Genomic DNA, 22,628 nt, shown 5'->3' on the forward strand with positions numbered 1-22,628 from the left:
GCTTGGAAAGAAGTCAACTGACACCCCCCATGAGCAATGTGTAACATGCCATGTAATGAGTGATGTGTCAAGTGTTTGTAGCTGGTATAAATTGGTGGAATATGATGTTCCCAAGTCAGTGCAATTGTGTCTGAATGAAATGGCTGCAAGAAGGAAAATGAAAGAGTGTGAAAGAGGAATTGTGATAGAATGCTATGTTGTAGGCCTATCCATTTAGCAAATTGTTGACAAACTGGGCCATCCCAGATCAAGAATCAGCAATACCATACTGAGATAAGGAGTCAACTGCAAATGCTACCCATACTGGATGACCAACCACACTCACCAAATGTGACCGCAGGGGGCTACAAGGGATAATATGTAAACCACCATTCATAGGATGATGTTAAATGTGGAGATGAATGCATTGACCAGAACATGAATCTGCATTGGAAAGCTGTGTTATGGAGCAACAAATCATGTTACACCCTCTACCAAGCAGATGGATGGATGGATGGATGTGGTGGATGCCCAGTGAATGTCTCTTACCAGAGTACATAACCCTAACTATGAAATTTGGAGGTGGAGAGGTGGCAGGTCATTTCCTAGTTTGGCCTCAGACTCCTATTCATGATGATATGAACATTGAACACAGAGATGTATCTGAACATTCTGGACAATGCTTCCTACTTTACGGCATTTCTATTGAATTTGCCCATCGTCTCTTTCAGGAAGGCAATGCAACATGTCATAAGGCTGCTGCTGCTACATGCTTTGTATACATGAATGTCACCACACTTGACTGGCCACCACAGAGACCTGATCTCAATCCTACTGAACATCTATGGGATGAACTGGAGCACTTGGTGAGGTCAAATGATGTCTGCAAAACAATCCAGGACCTCATTACATGCCTACAGCAAGAATGGTCCAAAATTCCCATTGATTGTTATCATACACTTGTGGAAAGTATGACCTATAGGATTGCTGCAGTCATCACAGCAAAAGGAGGCCTACATCTTATTAAGGTGAGTGCAATGGCTGTCTGTTCCTCACACTATCGTGTCTGTTGACTTCTTTCCAAGCAGTATGCGTGCACATACACACACAACCTCTATTACATGACTTTTTTGTTTAAAAATAATAATACACCTGAATAAAGTCTAGATAGCTTTTTATATATATATATATATATATATATATATATATATATATATATATATATATATATATATATATATAAACATGGGAAATTATAAATATTTAAAACATTTTCTGAGTGCTTTTAGCAGAAAACTCCAAAATTACATTTAGACAATTTAGTTTCTTTCCGATGTTATTTTCTACAAATAAAAGAGACAACATAGAACTTTTTTTTTTTTTGAGGACAATACTCACATGAACAACTTAGCATTATAAATTCCAATTTTCTTTACCTGAGTATAGTGTTCATCCACTTCCGTTGATGCACCAAAAAATTTTCCTAAAAATATTTCCAGAAAGGAAAATCCACCCAAGAGAATGCCCCCCCCCTCTTCCACAGACTCACCCCCTCAATTTCTTACAGATATTCCATTTCTGCTTTATGACTTTCCCAGAAGGTATGTTTTTATTTATTTATTTTTTATCAACACTCTTCCAAACTGGCTATCATGCCTCCATTTTGCCCTAAGACTCAAAAATGATTTGATCTTTTAAAGGTGGAGCTTTTTTTATATTTGATTTTAATTATTTCCCTAGAAAAAACAAGCAGTCTAATTCTGGGAAAAAAAAACAGTAACTGCTTGTCCACAAATATATATAGTTCAACTTCAAAATTACCAAACCAAATTATTATCATCCTCTATGAGGAAGGATGGGTGATAATGACCTTGCTTACAATGTTTTACCAAAATACTATGATCTCCAGCAATTCAAGAAACTTTCTTGAAAGTTTATTTTTCACTTGGTTAGAATATAATAAATTTAGTTTAATCCTTTATCCAAGTGTGAGCAAACAAAGTTTGCACCTGAAAGTATCTTCAGGACTGGGTTAAGGTGGTACAACATCAGGGCAACTCGTTTCAAAGGTGGAGTAAGCTACTTATAATAAATTTAGTTTAATCCTCATTCCAAGTGTGAGCAAACAAAGTTTGGAGTAGCTTACTCCACCTTTGCAACGAGTTGCCCTGGTGTTGTACCGCCTTAACCCAGCCCTGAAGATACTTTCAGGTGCAAACTTTGTTTGCTCACACTTGGATAAAGGATTAAACTAAATTTATTATATCAAGAAACTTTCTTTCTCCTTAACCACCTATCTCCACCTATAGCACTGTTGTGTTTTAAGATTTAAAAGGTCTCATGTGTGGGTTTTATTAAAAGTTTGACTTGGCATATTATGGCTAATTATAATCTTTCACTGTACCAGTGGATATGATATGATTATTCTTGTGAAGCACTCAGTGATTACAAATGTAATGTAATTCTATTAAACTAGTTAACATTTCCTGCTATGATCAACGTGTTTCACAAGAATATATATGACAATTCTGGCAATTTTCGGAATGTAAGAAATAAACTGCGATGCATTTCAGAAATAGTGTTCAGTATTTGTACTGTGGCAGAGTCGCAGGAAATACATCAATATAATTTTCATAAATAAATTTCCTCAATTAAAGACTTTGAAATAATTAATTTGTTTCAACGGTCATAATTTGAAATTTATACAAATTGAATACTTTTAAAAAAATTATGATCACTATTCAAAAACTTCTTATGAGTATGTGTGGCCAATGTAAAAGCATAGCCATACACGCTGTTCTCAAGATGATCCCATCACTAATCTGATTTCAGATTAGTGAAATCAGATAACTGTTGAAACAAATTAATTATTTCAAAGTCTTTAATTGAGGAAATTTATTTATGAAAATTATATTGATGTATTTCCTGTGACTCTGCCACAGTACAAATACTGAACACTATTTCTGAAATGCATCGCAGTTTTATTCAAATATAGTATGCTCTGAAATTAGCAGCAGATATGAAAGTGACTTCATTAAGTTTGAACACAACATAATATCGACAGTGCATGGGAAGCATTTAACCAATACTTAAATGATGCAATATCAGAATGTGTCCTGAGAGTTCGAAGAATAAATAGAGTAGGAGTCAAATGGATGTGTAATCTTATTAAACAAGAGATTCGTAAGAAAAGGACGATGTGGAAGGAATACCGTTTGTATAAGGATGACGTCCGTTATGAAAGTTATAAGCAGCAGTCTAGAATAGTCACAACTATTGTACGGAAAGCAAACTCTGAGTATGAAAAGAAACTGGCTCTGCGTGCTAAAGACAACCCACAAGAAATCTATCGATATGCTGCAAGTAAAAGAAAGAATGAATATGAAAGAATAACTCTCCTATATCCAGATGGTGTGAGGGTTACAGATGCAGAAGAGGTTGTTCAGTTAATGAGTGCTCATTTCATTAAAAACTATCAATCTGGTGAACACAACATTGAGCTCAATGTTACCTCTTCACTAGATGAAGAAATGCAGGTGTGTGTGAGGACGAGGTATTACAGCTGTTGCACAAATTGAATAAGAATTCAGCAATAGGGACTGATGGAATATCCGCATGTGTTCTAAAAGAGTGTTCAGCTGAACTGGCCATTCTTTTGACCAGGATGTTTAATATGAGTCTCAGAACAGGGAAGATTTTGCAGAAATGTATGGTAATTCCATTGAACAAGGGTGGTGCAAAGACCGATGTATCCAACTATTGACCAATTAGTATCTCAGGAGTGGTGTGAAGATTTTGGAAAAATTGGTTAGGGCCTGCATTCAGAAATGGGTTGACAGTGAATCTCTACTTTGCAATGAACAACATGGGTTTACTAAGGGAAGGTCATGTTTTAGCAACTTGCTCACATTCTATAACAATGTTACCATTGAACTAGACAAGGGGAATGGATTACACCATGATACTTTTGACAGAATACAGCATGGCAGACTGTTGTATAAATTGGAGAAAATGGATTTGGGTTATACAATATTAGCATGGATAAGAGGATGGCTGACTGACAGATATCAAACAGTGGTATAAGGGGGATCCGAGTCTGCAAGGTTTAAACAAGGTGGGAACAGGGTGCCCACTAGCCTATAGCCATAATAATAAGGTAAACTATTATAAGAATAACCAAGATCTAGTTAGTAAGATACGGGAGGAGCATGGGGCAACTCTGAGGTTTACCAGTGCCACCATCTCTTTACATGGCATATGGAGTGCAGATAGTTATAAAGACTTAAAAAGCTTGGGCTTATGCAGAAGGATATAAAATTTCTTTCCTTGAGGGCCCTGCAGGGTACAATGTTACCTCTTCACTGAATGAAGAAATGCTGGTGTGTTAGGATGAGGTTTAGAGCTGTTGCACAAATTGAATAAGAATTCAGCAATAGGGATTGATGGAATATCAGCATGTGTTCTAAAAGAGTGTTCAGCTGAACTGGCCATTCTTTTGACCAGGATGTTTAATATGAGTCTCAGAACAAGGAAGATTTTGCAGGAATGTATGGTAATTCCATTGCACAAGGGTGGTGCAAAGACCGATGTATCCAACTATTGACCAATTAGTATCTCAGGAGTGGTGTGACTACAGTGATAACTAGAACAGGCATAGGGTAAAACACTTGTAAAGGCTTAGGCCTATATCAAATCTGGACAAGATGTAAGGATAGTACTGCCCATAACCAATATTAATAAAAATTAATAAAAAAAAAAAATTAAAAAAAAAAATAACAAGTGGTGTACCACAAGGATCACTGCTTGGTCCACTGTTATTCAATCTGTACATTAATGATATTGGAAAGGATTTGACAAGCAACATACAGCTATTTGCTGATGAATGATGCAAAGATAGGTAGGGTAATCAGGAAAGCTGCTGATATGCAGTGTTGTCAGAATGATTTGAATAGGCTGGAATTGTGGGCATGGGAAAATGGGTGTCAGTTCAATGTCAGTAAATGTAAAGTCATTTCACTTCGGCATGATTAGATATCTAATGTTGTATTACATTGGTGGGATTAGGCAAGAAGAAACTGATGAGGCTAGGGATCTTGGAGTGTTAATAGATAGGAAGTTGAAGTTCAGGGGTCATGTAGCAAAGATTGCAAATACAACTCAAAAGATAATTGCAATGCTGAAACAAACGTTCACATGTAAAGATAAGGATGTTATTTTGTCTCTTTACAAGGGCCTTGAAAAGATATCACTTGGACTATTGTGTGCAGGTCTGGTCTCTGTTGTGATTCTGATATACTGGAGAGAGTACAAAGGAGAGTGTTAGAAATGATATCAGGATTGTGGAATTCTGATTATTAAGACAGATTGAGAATTTGTGAACTGCAGACACCAGCAAACAGGAGAAAGAGGGGGTGATATGATTGGGACTTACAAACTTCTAAAAGGTCATACAGGATTTCAATTGATGGAATTTTTCAATTTATGGAGGGTGAAGAAAGGACGAGAGAGCATCCTTGGAAGCTGAGAATGATGGCTGCCAAGAAGGGTGTGAGGGCTAGATTTTTTTCTCAGAGGACGGTGCATGATTGGAATGGATTAACTTTGGATGTTGTGAGTGCAAGCAATGTGAATGAATTCAAGAATAAATATGATAGCTTGTGTGTAGTATGTGACCTCCCTTGATGAGTCTTTGACTCCCTGGAGGTCTCTCTTAATAATAATAATATGAGAATACCGACTGGTACTAGTGCGTGGACTAGTTTTAGTTACATAAATGCATAGTGAGCCTGGTATCAAAATAGCAAAAAATTAAATTTCTGTGGCTGTAAACAATCAGACAGAGCAAGATATTCCAGACCTAATATTTGCCCAGAGGGAACAAGGATGCCATCTTCGAAGACAACTTGAAGAAAAAACACTAAAATGGAGACAACAGTTTGATCACTGACTACAAACAAGTTAAATTCATGCAAAAATCAAGTGGTGCCACTAGTAGCCACCATGGAGACCAGTATGCAGACACTGCACAGGAATTGTGTAAGATGCTTGGGATATCCACTTCGCCAACACTGTGGCCTAAACTCTAGCCTTAATAGTGTCCAATTTTCACCATCTTCAGTCTACCAAACCCCCACACACTCTTTCTGGAAGAAACTCAAATCTCACCTCCCCCAAGCACTATTCATCTCAACCTTCCAAACTACACAGTCTTTAACTCCTTTCAACCCATGGGTGGCATCTGCACATACATCTGCTCTAACATACATTGCCAGAAAGTAACCAACCTAGAATTGCCCAACTCTGATCTTCTTTGATTAAAAATATCCCTTTCCCACTCAGTCAAATTCATTTGCTGTCTCTATCACTCCATTAATGCAACCAACCACTATGAGCTCTTTAATTTCCTCTCCTGAAAAAACTGATTTTCTACAATCCCGCTTTCCCAACAGCGAAATTAAGTATCTCAAAGACAGAGATCATGTCCACAACATTAGATGGCTTTCCTCCTCCAGTTGTACAGATCTTGTAGGCAGAGATGCTGAAACATTTGCCATCACTAACGACCTTACACAACTTGTCAGATACCAACCAGAATACCAGATAACCCAAACCATTCTCCAAACGCCCTAGATCTCTTCCTCGTCAATGACCCCTCCAAATACACAGTGAAAGTAGTGAGCCCCTGAATAATTCTGACTACAATCTAGTGCTCATCTCCTCCCCCAGTCAACAACACTTACACAGACACTCCCATACAAGAGTAGTTTGGCATTGTAACAGTGCCAAGTGGGACAATGTCCACGACTTCTATGCCTCATTTCCATGGTTAGACTATTGCTTCCGGCCTTTCAACCCAAACATATGCGGTGAACTTAACACCAAAGTAATCCTCACCGACATGGAAACATTTCCCACACTACTCTGAACTGCCATTCCCTAACTCAGCATTTCCCAAATTTTTCGTACAACAGAACACTTCATAAATTCCTGACATTTTAATGGAACACCTTGGTTAGAGTCGCAGCTTTTAAACCATTCCAGTCTCATATTAATTTTGGTAATTTTTCACAGAACACTTATTCACTTTCTGGAGAACACAATTTGGGAAACCCTGCCCTAACTAAACCCTGGTTCTCCAAAAGATGCCCCAAGGCTCTACGAATGAAAAACCAAACATACCGTAACTAGTTGAAATCAAGAACCTCATCCTCCTTTAAAGCTTATACTGAAGCCCGAAATAGATGAAAAAAAAAAAAAAAAAAACCACAATCAATGCTTCCAAAACAGAGTTCGAAAGAGCAAAAAACAGGAAACTAGCAGCCTGTCCAAACGGCAGCCGAGTCTTTTGGTCTCTCACCAAAGCAACTGGTCGTAACTTCTGCCCAACATTATTCCCACCCCTATCATACTGAGATGGCTCCATTGCATTATCATCATCACTAAGGTTCATATATTTTTGAAAAAAAAAATACGGGACACTTTTAGTTTGAATAAACCAACAAAATATTTTTGCTTTTCTTACTTAAGAACATCAGCAAAGAGAAAAGAATTTAATTAATTATAGCAATCTTAAAATTGAACTTTAAACAATACTAAATCATTGATCTTTGCCTGTGATATACTTCTCAGATGACTGTATTTTCTCAAGTAAAGAATGATTATGTTTTACCAAGTTATGAAATTCCACACAGTCCTTATTGAAAAACACTAACAATGAGCATAGCTTTCACAGTTTCTACAGATAACCTATTCTTTTCGTTTGTCCATACGAAGTTCATCCGGGAAAACAGTCTTTCAATACTAGTATTTGTGCCAGGAATGCAGCAGAAGAACTCGACAATCTTCTTCAAATTTATTAATTAATTTATTCCAACACTGTTGAATAATTCATACCAAATTTCTCCTGTAGATTTTGCTTTAATTTCTTCTTTCTTCTCTGTAATTGCCTTTTTCGAGATCACCACCTCATCAAACAGTTCAGTTTCATTGATTTTTGTGTTTGGGCAGACCTCTTCAATAGTTGTTACACTTTTCTGCACACTTTTCCAACTGAGACTGGCTTCTTCAATAAAATCCAAGACAAACTTCCAAAAGTAAGAGTGTCAGAAGACCATTCTTGGATGTATTCTATACAGGTGTTATAAAATTAATTTTTATAATTACCATAATTCTTCTCAGTGATGAGTCCATCTTCAATTAATGCCTTCAGTAAGGACTGGTCTTTCCTTGTTGCAAAATCATTATCTTGTTTCTGCTGAAGTTTTTCTAAGAGGCTTTCAATAATGGATTTTGCTTCAGCAAGAGTGACTTTTTCACCTTCAATTGCATAAAGTGTTGCATGAAACATTTCAGATCGGCATTCTAGAAATGTGGCTATTAGCTCTGAAAACTGGATTACTAAAGAAATTTTTTAGAAGCAATGGTGGTTTATCAAGTGAGAGAACATATGATTTGAGAACTTCGTACATCTCATTCATCCTTTTGAGAGCAGGGTACAGAGACAACCATCGTGTTTTTGAGTGCCCTAACACTGTCTTGTACTCAGTATTTAAAAAGTCACAAAAACCTTTGAGTGTATGCACTCTAACAGTATACATATAAAAATGCTGATATAATTTTTCAATGACAGCTTGAACGTCCGTGGGCAATGTATCAGCTGCACATTGTATAGCATTATTTATGATATGGGATGAACAACCAACTCCTATCAATATACGATTCAATTTTGATTTCAATTTATGAAAAACATTGTTCTTTCCTCTTCTGAACCTCAACCAAAATTTGTATAAGTATTATCTGCTGACAAGGCAACAATTTTCTTTTCAATATTCCACTTTGTCACTAGTTGCCATACATATTCTGTAAGTTGGTCTGCAGTTTCACACAGTAAATCTAAAAACTCTAGAACCATAGTTTTGATGGCCTCTTCTGGTATGAAGTATCGAACTAGAACTGGAACTATTTTCAAAGCACTGTGGTTAGAACTGTCCATCATTATTGACACATAATTAGCTTTCTCAAGTTCGTTTCTGAGAACAGCCATTGCATAAGGTGCTAATACACTCACAATTATAGCTCGAGTCTTCTTTTGACTGCAAATGAACTTTTTGTCACATAGTTTCCGGATTATTTTCGACGTGCAGTCCATTGAACTGAAACTCTGGTTGTGAATGCATACATGATATGCAAATGTAGTTTCATCAGCTGCAAGATTTCTTTCCATTTCACCCATTGTTTTTTTAGAAAAATAATCTGACACTTTACTACTTACACTTGCATTTTCTGCTAATTTATGTATCTTCGTAGCGATGTGCTGCGTGATGTCTGACCAACCGCCGTGTTGTATGCTGAATATTGCATTACATTGTGTACATTTCACTTTCTCGTCGACTTTGCCATCACAATTACATGGTATAATAAAAGAGTATTCAGTCCTTAGCTTTTCTGTGAGAACACACTTTCTCTTCAGCATTTTAAAGGCATATAAAATAATAAAACTAATTACGTTTCATAACAGATGTGTCATATCTAGTGGTGCACTCAGGATTTAATCTTGGAGGGGGCAGAGCGTTCAGGATTTAACCTTGGGGGCAGGGGAAGGCCGAGTTGAATAGACGATTTGTGAATACACACTACGCATCACATACAACCTATGACTGAGCATCTGCAGTGATCACTCTGGTGTAAGTAGTTTAGAAATAGAAGACAAGACACAACATAAATAAAAGAAATGAATTATAATTAGGAAAAGATTTTTGGAAAACTTTCTAGTGTATTTTACTCTTTTTTTGGGGGGTGTCCGGGCCCCTAGGCCTGGGTGCGCCACTGGTCATATCAAATAAGCTGTGCTTAGTTATTACAACATCCGCTAGTTGCACTATTCTCGCAACATGTCAGTATTGTCAATTGATAAGATAATTTTATGATCAATAACTAATATAGATTTCTTGGCAATTACATGTTTTATGTTTAAGAATGGGAATGTTAAACACAAATCACGGGACAATTCTGCATCCCGAAGAGTTTTATTGGAACACCAGAACACAAACTCGTAATAAGGGACAATCCCGTAAAATACGGGGCGTATAGGATTGTCCCTTATTATGCATCACCCACAGAAAAAGCCAATCTTCTGGCTTCACCCTTTGCTTCCAGTGCATGCATAATTGGCAATGGTAAATGCCCTCCAACTCTTTCAGATACCCAACATACAATTTCCCCCTATATCCTTTTGCCAGAAAGAAATCAGAAAAATACTGTCCAAATTAGACACAAAAAAGTCTCCTGTCTTCATGGCATTCCTCCAATTGTCCTGAAAGTTTATGCACAGAAATGACTCCTATCCCATGTCACCTGTATATCCTCTTACTCCACTGGCATCTACCCCACAACCTGGAAATTGGTCTATATTCAATCCATTCCAAAGAAGGGTGAATATAAATGTCATCCAACTACAGTCCTATCTTGCTCACCTGAGTCCTGTCTAAAGTAATGGAAAAAAAAAATCATCAATTCCCAACTTCTAAACTACCTTGAAGGCATCCACTTAATAAACAACTGCCAGTATGGATTCCGTTGCTGCTGATCAAGGCGATTTACTCACATATATCACTCATCTCTGGACAATGCCATGGAGAAGTAGGGCAAATCTCAAGTGGTTAGACTTGGTTTCTCCAAAGCTTTTGACCAGGTGTGGCACAAAGGCTTATTAAGCAAACTACCATCGTTTGGTCTGTCTCAGGCAATCCAACTACTTTTGTAGTTGGATTGCCAGCTTTCTGTCTGGATGCACACTATGTGTTATGGTGGATGGTTCCTTATCCTCTCACCATTCAACTAATGCTGGGGTTCCATAGGGTTGTCTTCTCACCAACCCTCTTTCTGCTATATATATTAATTACCTACTTCAGTTGACCTCCAACCCAGTTTTGCATGATGGAGGAGTGCAATGATAGCACATTGCACTCCTCCTTTTCATTTGATAAACCTTACTCTACACAACTCACCTCAACCTACAGAACAGCAAAGCCCTCAATTCAGACCTTGAATGGGGTTCAGATAACCTTGTCCATTTCAATGCCAATAAAACCCATTTCGGTCTTATATCTCATAAAAAATAACCACTTTCTCACAGTATTATTTTTGAAAACACCTAAATTTCCAGACAATTTGAGCTTTCTCTTGAATGGGGTTCAGATAACCTTGTCCATTTCAATGCCAATAAAACCCATTTCGGTCTTATATCTCATAAAAAATAACCACTTTCTCACAGTATTATTTTTGAAAACACCTAAATTTCCAGACAATTTGAGCTTTCTCTTCTTGGAATTAACCTGACATCAAGCCTCTCCTGGCATAAACATATCACAACCATTACATCTTAAGCTTCTAAAAAACTAGGATTTCTCTTTCACTCAAGAAGTTACTTCACCCCTAAACAGCTGTTAACCTTATATAAATATAAATCACAAATCGGCCCAGCTATTGAATATTGTTCTCACACAAGGAGGGGGCCCCTAAAAGCTCCCTCAAAATGCTTGAATGAATAGAGAGGAGAGCAATTACTTATTAATGCCCATCACTTACCAACTCACTCCCCCACTTTTGCACAGATGTTTGGTGTCCGCATTATGTGTATGCTACAAATATTTCCATGGGAAATGTTCATCTGAAATATCATCAATAATTTCTCCACTCAGAACTAAGCTCGTTGGAACATGTGCACCTGCTGCTCAACATCCCTTCACAGTGCACCTTGAAATCCACAGAACAAGTTTCTTTTCCGCCTCCTTTATCCCTGCAACTGCTGTGTCGTGGAACAGTCTTTCCCCTGTTGTGTTTCCCAAGGAATACAGTATAGTCTTTTAACCTCCCTTCCAGCCAAGGTGGATGAAATAGTCAGACCATCCTAGCAGTTTTCACGGATCAAAACTTCCTTAGCTCTAAAACAGTGATTTTAGAGCTATTAGCAGATTAACTGTGGTGGAGTGACTTTTGTGTCACTTGCCTTTACATGTATTGTGTTACTTGGAATTTCCTTTACTGTCCTACAAAATTTGACCTTTTTTGCTGCACTATTCATTATTGTGTCTCTTTCCAAAAATAAAAACCTATTTCACATGTGTGAAAATAATCAATCCTGAAATGACCTCAGTGAAATGAATCTATTTAGTAGTAGTAAATTTGTTGTCTTTTATTCTTCAAATCAGTGCAACAGAACTAGACAATTTTATGTTCTTTCAGTTTACTGATAATATAGAGGATTTTTTTTTTTTTTTTTTTTTTTGTGAATTTTCAAATGTTTGTTTGCATTGAAAATATTATGTCAAATATTTATATTTTTTAAATAACATTTATTGAAATAAATATAACATTTTGCTTTCTTTCCTTACCACTTACTATATCACTATATGGATTGTCTCATTTTAGTTTTAGTAACGAATTAGTTTTTTTTTTGTTTTTATGAACAACAAATGCTGTTAAGCTGCATTAGTTGCTGATAGGTTAGCCTTTTTTAGTATCAAAAATTTACATCCAATGATATTTTAGCAGGGACTCTTCGCCTTCGTCTTTTGCTTAAAATTGCAACAGATTTTTTTATTTTATTTATTTATTTTTTGTAGGATGCACATTACTATAATATCCAGTGTGCAACCACTGTAGATATGTTGAAAATATAATACGAAGGATACCTATATGGAATGATTCAAAATTTATGCTCATTTTGAAGATTTTCTCTGCTTCCCTCCCCCTCTTCTCTCCTGGCACTAAATTACATAACTACTCTAAATTTCCACTAGTTTGAAAGTTTTCACAGATAGTATTCAAAAATCAAAATCTAAATTAGACACTGTTTTGACAAAAGAAATATGGCAATAATATAATACCATTGAAACTTCTAATTCTGCACTATTTCTTTGCAACCTAAAATCAGCTGTCTGCTGAAATTATTCAAAGTTTTAGAAATACTATGCTATATTTTCACTATGTAAAACTGTTTATATGCATACTACACAAAAGAAAGTTCAGTAGTGGTATTTTTGTTTCTTTTTCTTAAAAATAATTCTAAATATTACTAATACTACTGCTGCTGGTTGCTATTTGTGGAATAATCTTAGAAATACTCGATAATCCTCTCAAGCTGGAGGAAAAGCTAAAGGCATAGATTACTCTCACTGCTATTGAAAAAGAAAAGATGTCTTGTTTCATTTTCAATTGTTGATTAGGAGACATCTAATAGAAATATGGACATTTCTTTTATAGGCTGATATTTTATGCCAAAATAATTTCTTAATTTATAATGATCACAGTTTCACTTTTATTATAGAAAAAGTATAAATTATTTGATACAATTATCTAATAAAAGAAAAAGTGCATATGTGTTACATAATCTTTTTTTTAGGGGGAGGGAGAGTTACAGACCTATTCAATCTGCAGATATTTCAGAGAATTTATTTTAAAAATTTTCGCAAGACAATTGTCATAAATGCAAGTGTAAGTTTAATCCTTTGTAAAATAATAGCAAAAGTTTAGCTACTTCAACAATGTCATATATCTAAATTTAGAGAAAAATGTCATTATATCTGCTGATGTTAGAACTTCTACATAAATAATTTTTCTCTGGCATGATTTCTCTATTAGTTATAATGCAATCAATTTACAGATTTTTGCCCTCTTATTCTCCCGTGTTAGGTGCAGTGATTTCTTCTTTGTACTACAAGAAAAAAAAAAAAGATAAATATGTAGTATTTTTTTTTTCATTGGGTGAATTTACAATGTTCTTTGTGTTTTGTAAAGAAAGTGCAAATGGTCATTTTCTTACTATTTATGCCAACAGAACATAATTATAATTGATATAATTATAAGTGTCAGTTTACTGTTTTTCTCCCAGACGAGAAAAGAAATAAGGCAATAATATTACTAAATCTGTCAAACTTTATTGTAGCCGTAAATTAAAGATACCAAGAAATTATATACAGGAATATCTTGTATAGTGCAGTTTTGAACAATGCGGGTTTTGGTCTAATGTGGTTTTTATTATTACACTAACATTGTCAATACTGACCAGCGACTCACGGGTGCCGCAAGTGACAGTCGAGAGCAACATTCATACAGTAGTTATTCGATTGGCACTCACATAGACACGTTCTTTCCCCACGGCATTTTATTATTTATGTTAATATTAGTATTTAATATTTTTTTATTATTTAAGTATGCGTGAAAAGAGATAAAACAAAGAAGACACGGTTGGAGTAACAAAAAAAAAAAATACAAGTGGTTGACATTAGAGAAGAAACTTGAACTTATAAAATGTCACGAGAACGGCGCTCCGTTTGCTAAAATAGCACGTGAGAATTCAATGAATGAGTTATCTGTATGAACAATTATTCAGAGCAAAGAAAAGATTAAACAACAGGGAATGAGCATCGCTTCTTATATGTCAAAAGTGATCACGAGAAATCGAACTTCTACAATGGAAAATATGGAACGCCTTCTAATGATCTGGATTGAAGATTGTAATCCGAAAAAGATTCCTTTGAGTAAAATGATAATCCAGGCAAAAGCAACAAGTCTATATAACAAAATAAAAGAAAATGAAAGCGAAAATGAAGGAGGTACAACCAGTGAAACTTTTATAGCAAGTCGTGGGTGGCTCTACAATTTCAAAAAGACTCCATAACGTAAGAATCCAAGATGAAAGCGCCAGTGCTGACACTAAAACTGCAGAATTATTTCCCAATGAATTGAAGGAGCTTATTGAGAAGGAAGGCTGCACAAATGATCAAATTTTTAACAGTGACGAGACAGGCTTGTTCTGGAAAAGAATGCATCATGCACATTTCTAGCAGAAAGAGAAAAAACACAAGCTGGGTATAAAGTGTCAAAAGACTGATTGACACTTTTACTAGGAGGTAATGCATCAGGTGATTTAAAATTAAATCCACTGTTAGTGTACAGAGCGAAAAACCCAAGAGCTCTTAAGGGCTTTACAAAGAACAATTTACCTGTTCATTGGCGTTCGAATATAAAAAAGTATGGGTGACTCGTTCAATTTTCAAAGACTGGTTTAGAACTTGTTTTTGCCCTGAAGTTAAAAGCTATTGTAAAAAGAATGATATTCCTTTCAAAATTTTGCTTTTATTAGACAATGTGCCAGGCAATCCAACTCTATTGACTGACTTAGATGACAATGTCAAGATTCATTTCTTCCCTAAAAACACAACATCAATTCTGCAGCCGATAATCAAGGCGTTATCTCCACTTTCAAGGCTTACTATTTAAGATGAACTTTTGCTCATGCTATTAAAGCTGCAGCAGAAGAAGATTCTTGGACTTTGAGTGAATTTTGGGAGAAATTTAACATAAAAGATGCCATTCAAAATATTTATGAATCTTAGCAAGAGGTGACTCAAAGCAACATGAGAGCTGTATGGCATAATATCTTGCCGCATTGTTCAAACGACTTTGTTGCCTTTGCAACACAGAAAGAGGAAATCTCAACAGAAATCGTGCACATGGGCAAAGATCTTAGTTTTACAAGTTTAGATTGTAACAATGTGAATGAATGTATTGATTCTCATTCAAATGATCTGGATGATGAAACCCTTTTGGAGTTGGAAAAACAATGAGCCTATGAAGCAGAAGGAGATGAAGATGACCCCACTGATGTCATGGTTGAAGAATTTTCCTTTGCTGACCTTTCAACTTTTGTGAGAAAAATCGACGAAGCTTCCAACTTTCTCATAAATGCCGACCCGAATTTGAAAAGAAGCATCAAAGTGAGACAAAGTCTCAATAATGTCATCAAATGCTACAGAGATCTAGTACTTGAAGAGACAAAGAAGACAAGGATGGTTCAACGAACACTAAAAGACTACTTTAGTAAAAAGTAAATTATGATATGCTAAAATTGAAGCAGTATTTGTTTTGTTTTCTACAACTATCAGTTTAAAAGGATTTTATTTGTTATTTAGTTAATAAAAATAATTTTTTTTTCATTTTTATTATCCTAAATTTTTGTAATAAACAAATTAAATTGAAAACCTTTATAAATAGACCTCGAACAATGCGGCTTTGCATAGCATGGATGCTTCTTGGAACAAATTAACCGCGCTATACAAGGTATTCCTGTACAGGTATCCCTTGATTAATGCGGTTAATTAATCCCTTGATGTCACCACGTATATCAAAATCACGTTAATCAAATCTAATAATCAATGGTAAAAAGTACAATTCATCCCTGGATAGATTACTGTACTAATAGTTCGTTTTATATGGTACTCTTTTAGGAAAGATAAAAAATGTATGTAAAGTAAATGCTTAATAAATACTTGTACCTACATTAGTTACTGCAATTCTTTTTTAATCAAAAGAAGTTATAAAGAGTTGTTTGAACAGTTTTAGTTTTTTTCTTATCGGCATAAATTCTACGATAATGAGAAAAATGACTCTCCAGACCTTGGCAAACAAGCATTCTTCGATTAACATCTGGATCCATATCCATTAGCTGCTGCTTAAGCGATTCTAAACTGCGAAATATTCCATCAAGTTCTTTGGCTGTTATTTCCTTTGGAAACTCATCTTCACATTCCATTTGTTCGTTGTCTTCATATGTGCGTTGTTCAATTTCAAGAAGATCGTTGTCACTGAAATCTTTTGAATTTGAATCCAATAATTCTTTAACATCTTTTGTATCAAGACCATCAAAACAGAGGTCTTCACCAATTGCAACAATTTCTTTGACCACGTTGTTCACAGGATTCCGAAAACAACCCAAGTCATTAGCGCAATTGAGAACATTCGTGTTCTCAATTGCGTGTTTAATGTTAAATTTTTTCCAAAATTCGTGGAGCATAATCGCATTTTATCCCATTGTTGTTTCTACTGCCTTTGAGAATGGCTTTTTAAGAAAATAGGCTTTGAAAGTTGCAATGATGTTGTATTTGGTGGGAAAAATAAAACTTTCATATTCTCACACAGATCATTAAGAGAATTTGGATGACCACGAGGCTAGCAGCCTCGTGATGCGAGCATGATTTTGTGTGGTAAATTTAAAGGCACGTAAATCAAAACTCTTGCCGTGTATATCAAGGGATTGCTGCAATTAATTTCACCGCAATAATCAAATCCGCGTTAAGCAAGGGATACCTGTATCCTTTATCCAAGTGTAAGCAAACAAATTTTGCACCTGAAGTATTTTCAGGACTGGGGAAACTTGTATAAAGAAGCTATTGACATCACATCACTTGCCTTAGTATCCCACAATGCAATGCATTATGGGAAGGGTCACTTCCCAGATTGGTTTTGACCTTTATTAAGGTGAAAAAAATAAAGGGTTACTCATCATAGGCCTATTAGTATAGGGGTGCAAGAGAGCCTAATAGTATTAGGAGAAAGAAAGACAGATAGATAGCATGAGAAAGAGAGAGAAAAGGCCTCAGCTCTTTTAGCATCATACAGCAAAAGGCTATTAGTTTTCCTTTATCACCAATCTCATATAGATGAACAACCAAAAGACCAATTGAAATTAAAGCGCAAAGATGACTGACTGATAACCAGGTGGTTAGCCACATCTTGGTAAACTGCCTTGAGTTGGCCTTCTCTGCCTGGGAATGCTCTCCAGTCATCCATGCAATTGACTATAAGACCTACACACGAAATTGCTATCTTCACAGCTAGAAAAATGTCCCTCATCAACATCAGTAGAGTAAGAGCTACTTGAAAGGTGAAGGATCCAATTTTCTGCATCTTCAGAACTTTTATTTTTTTGTTACCCCATAATTTGCTTTCTTTTGGGGAATATACTGCTTATATTTCAATCTACTTTTGAATGGCATAAGGTGCAGCGCAACACTTATACCTGAATTTTGTTTGTATGGGATAAAAAAAGAAAAGTTCTGGAGAGGCAGAAAAGTTGGAGCCTTTGTTTTTTAAGTAGCTCTTACTCTACTGATGTTGACAAAGGAAATTTTTCTAGCTACAAAGATAGTGATTTTGCATGTAGTTTAGACATGTCTTCGTGCAGAAGATGGGTGATCGTCACTAAAAGGGAAAGTATCAGTACTTCAAAACTGATGCTACTGTTGCCACTACTTGCCATCTCAGAACTGAAATGCGTCTTAGATATACTTGCTAATATTCCTTTCTGCTTGAGTAATAGGCTGTAACCTAACGAAAATTACTGAGAAAGTGAAGAAAGAACATATTTAGTGTGTCTACTAGATGTGTTCTTTCTTTCTTCAAAGTCCCTACAATAGCCGAATACACACAGAAAAATATTCCACTAAGATCCATTAATTCTTTCACATATAAGCTTTCAAAACATTTGGCCAATAAAAGGTTCAATGAAATCTTCATCAAGAATTGTGAACACTTCATTTCGTTTATTAAAGACATATCTTCCAAAAGATAAAATTAATGCTGGTTTTGATGTTATTTCTCTCTTTACTAAAGTGACCACAGAGGAGGAATTAATTCTTTTAAAAGATAAGTTATCTAAAACAAATCATGTCACTTCTGAGCCATTCCTAAATTCTGTTACTTCCTATTTAAAAACTTTTTACAAACAGAACTTTGGCTTGGCCATGGACAATCTACTATTTTGGCAAATATATTTAGAAGCCTTTGAGAAAAAAAGTAATAACTTCTTTCTCATTAAACTAAGATTACAGAAAGATATAGAGATGATGTTTTCTTAATTTAGAGCCATGGTCCAGAGTCCCTAAAAGTTTCTAAACTAACTCAACAACCAATTCAAGAATACAATTTACTGTAGAGTTGGCAGTCAAAATTTATATCCTGCTCCTGGATGTCAAACTTACAGGTGCGTCAGAAAATCTGAAGATCTCTACTTACAGAAATCCACATATATCAACAGATACCTTCATGCACAATCTTATAATTATCTACCCCCAAAAGCTTAGCAACATTTCTACATTAGGTAAAAGTGCTCACTCACTCACTCTCTCTCTCTCTCTCCTCAGTGAAAAAAAAATCACCAAAGAACTAAAGTTTCTTCTAATAATGTTTCAGAAGAATGATTATTGTAAGCAGACTATTAAAAAGTTCTTGTTTAATTCAAATGACCATATCAAAGATAATAATGATGAAAAAGGTTTTATATCTCTTCCGTATATTAGCTCTATTTCACCAAAGTTAGACAAAATCCTCAAAAATATAAAATTTGCACTTCTTTAACCAAACTCCATTTCTTGTTTGGTACAGCAAAACCTATCCATGATAACTCAAAATATTCAGATGTTTACAGTCTTTGGTGTAACTGCAATGTACCATATTTTGGGCAGATGGAAAAAATCAATTGAACCACATAATGGCAGAACTAGAGTCACTGCTCTGTCTAATTACATTCTTAATTTTGCTAATTCTAACAATGAAGACTATCACTCATGCAGTAATCTGAAATAAATCAGAAAACATTCACTATATTCCATCATCAGGAGTAACAATCAGAGATGCTATAACCTCTCTGATTGTTACTCCTGATGTTCAACAATACTGTGGGGATCTAAAACACCTTGAAATGTTAATAATCCATTTGTAACGATTTATAGCTGTTGTTCTCTTGTAATGTATATTTTGTATTTCTCTTTTCATGTTATGCATGTGATGAAGTATTCTAGGAAGAAGAGATTAGCCATGCACTCAAAATAAGTTTTTTTTTTTTTTTTTTTTTTTTTTTACTTTGACAGATAACAACCTTTGTTATCTGTCAAGTTTTAGTCATTTAAGTTTCTTCAATTATATCATACAGCATCCAGTTATACATATATAAGAATATGTTTGTTATACAGTCAACTTTCACTATAATAATCTTGCTCAACATAACAAACTACTGCAAAATCCCAAGAAGCTCCGTAGGTACAAGGATGTGCTTAAAAAAAAAAAATTACCATAGCAAGCCATTCACTTCTGTGATCCTTACAGGTCTGCTCTAGGGTAACTTGGCATAGCAAATTTGCTTTAGAAAAGCATTGTCTAAGAGAATCTAATATCCTATACATAATCATATTGTAAATAGATGGGGAAAAAAAATATTAATCAAAAGGTTTCAACCTTCCTATAAAAGCAAACAAAACTATTTTATAAGAAAATTTAAAAGGATTTATGAATGAAGAGCACATTTTAATCAGCTATAATTGTTTCTAACCCCAGACAGACATTCACACCCAACGATGTGTTGAATTATTCATTTTGATTTTATAAAAGGTCTGGAAAGTTCTGATAAACACCTATAACAAAATGATATTAAAGCAACTGATATATAACTATAACTTATATTCTTGGTAAAGTTTCACAGATGAAATGTGTAGTTTGGGCAATTTTTAGCCAACTTATATCCTTGTATGTTCTTTCTTGCGTTATATTAGTCGCTTTAAATATCATTTTTGTTCTAGATGTTTAATAGAACTTTCCAGACCCCCCCCCCCACTTCCTTTGTATATATAAACCCCACATGAGAAGCTGAAGAGCCTCTGTTCTTCAGCTTGTCAGGAGAAAGAGTTTAAAGAGAAGGAACCTACTGATATTTTCTTTGAAGACTGGACTGGAGGTAATCAGGAAACACTGTGAGGAATGCTGTTCCAAAGAATAGAAGCAGATGGAATGAAAGAGAAGAAGATTTTATAGGTTTGAATATGGACTGTAAAAGGATGTTAAGCAGTTGCTGCTCATGTTTTTATTATTATTATTATTATGTGACACCTCCAGGGAATCCAAAGACTCATCAAGGGAGAGTGTGCCAACAGCATCGAACGATTCATCCCCTTCCAACTACTAACTGCACTCAAACTTGCTTAACGTTTTGCTTGGGCCATTAGTAGCAGAGGCTCTACCAATCGACCAACCTTTGCTGGCTATTAACAGGCTTAGTAGAAAGTAACAGAATTTAGATAATTCAAAATCAAGGTTTAACTAATATTCTTCCTCTCTCAATTATAGCTTTTTTCTGCATTCAACTAATCTGCCATGGATTTCAGTTAGACTGTAAAATTTCAGTTTTTAGTGGCAGTTGCTGCTCATATTTTAACAGGCTTAGTAGAAAATGGCAGAATTTAGATACTTCAGGTGGAACAAATTTCATTCTTCAGAATGAAGGTTTTAACTGCAGGATTCTTCTTCTCCAAATTTATAGCTTTTTTCTGCATTCAGCTAGTTGTGCAATCTGTAATGGATTGCATTTTCCTCCTCTCTTCTCATCTAAACCAGAAACATGGTCAAACTGTGTAGATAATTTTTGCTATTTGGTCCTATGACCTTAACACTTAACTGCTCCATAAGCATTTAAAAAACAGTCATACCCAATTCAATCACTAAAACAACATAATTACTTGTCTTTTCCAGATATTCAGAGTTGACACAAGTAGGCTTTTGTTTCATGAAACTGTTAGAACCACTATTATTTGTTCAAAACTAAAGCCAGAAACAGGAATTTAATAACATAAAGCAGTGTTCTTCAACCTGTGGTGTCTACAGACTACTTGTGGTCCACTACAAGTTTCAAAATTAAAAATAACAGTTTAAACCTCTAGCAGACACCTAACATATCAACTGCTTATTTCTGACACCAGCTTCTGTCAGATATTCTGGACTCAACCTAGTTTCTGATCAGGACCATAAGAATCAGTGTATGGTCATGAAACCTTAAGAAAACACTAATGACAAAGAAAATTTTGCAGTCCTTGAAAAGCAAGTTCTCAGGGATATTTTATGAGAACTTAGTTGCAAGTGACACTATGCTAAGAGAACTGTGAAGTGCAAATATGTTATCAGATACCATTTCAACTTAACAGAAAAAAATTTTCACATCAGTATCTTTTAATACTGATTTGCATACTTTAATTAGTTTAGTAATAACCCTTAACTTACTCACTCAGGGTACTAATGTATGATAACTTTACATCTTTCATGAGTGGGATGCACATTAAAAAGAAACAAAAACAATTAAGTAATTTCTAAGACGTTGGGTTTCCTTTTAGTTTATTTACTTACAACCTAGTTATAGAACCTCTAATGGTATTTCTACATTAACTTACTTTCTTGTGTCCCCTGGCAACAGCAGCTAAATATATTCCAATCAAAACAGGTATAAACTGAAGAGCAAATCTCTGTAGTTGTTCTTCCCGTGATCTAAAAAAACTGAACAATTGATGGCATACTCGTTCCAGAAACTGTATGAAGAAAAATAAAATAAAATAAAGCCAATTACTAGAAAATTACAACTGTAAAATTATTAATCCCTCTCACACACACACACAGAGAGAGAGCTTGATTATAGGATGTTAATTTAAAATAAAAGAAATTCTGTGCTAAGTACAGTGCATAATGTGCTGCATTCTTAAAAGTTTTTGAAATTGATTCGAGTCACGACAAGCAATAAACATGCGTTTACTATAAGTTCCCTTTGCGACGTGCATATTCAACACAATGGAATGCGACACTTCCATAATGTAACAATTCTGTAATTCATGATAAATCTAATAATTTATCATGACAAAAACTTCTGGATAATAAAATTAAAATTTTTGATGTTAAAAATGTCTATCTTCTACCTGTCTTATTAATTTGATAAGATACTTTAGTTGCTCAGATTTTTTTTTTTTAATTTTGAGCCCATACAGGAGAGGTTGGTA

General features: G+C 35.1%; 1 protein-coding gene across 5 annotated transcripts in view; it reads right to left on the bottom strand.

Annotated features, from left to right (window-relative positions):
• Hyccin (PI4KA lipid kinase complex subunit hyccin) overlaps positions 1–22,628 on the bottom strand; it is a 335,986-nt gene that overhangs the window by 161,980 nt on the left and 151,378 nt on the right. For all 5 annotated transcript variants that reach the window (XM_090411355.1, XM_090411361.1, XM_090411331.1 and 2 more), the window contains one exon: positions 22,032–22,166. In XM_090411355.1, the coding sequence (XP_090267481.1) occupies positions 22,032–22,166 (135 nt within the window). The remainder of the gene's footprint in view (positions 1–22,031; positions 22,167–22,628) is intronic.

The sequence above is a fragment of the Typopeltis vanoorti genome, chromosome 2 (genome assembly GCF_054136105.1).
Source record: "Typopeltis vanoorti isolate ZY-2024b chromosome 2, IOZ_Tvanoo_1.0, whole genome shotgun sequence".
In the NCBI taxonomy this organism is placed as follows: Eukaryota; Metazoa; Arthropoda; class Arachnida; order Uropygi; family Thelyphonidae; genus Typopeltis; species Typopeltis vanoorti.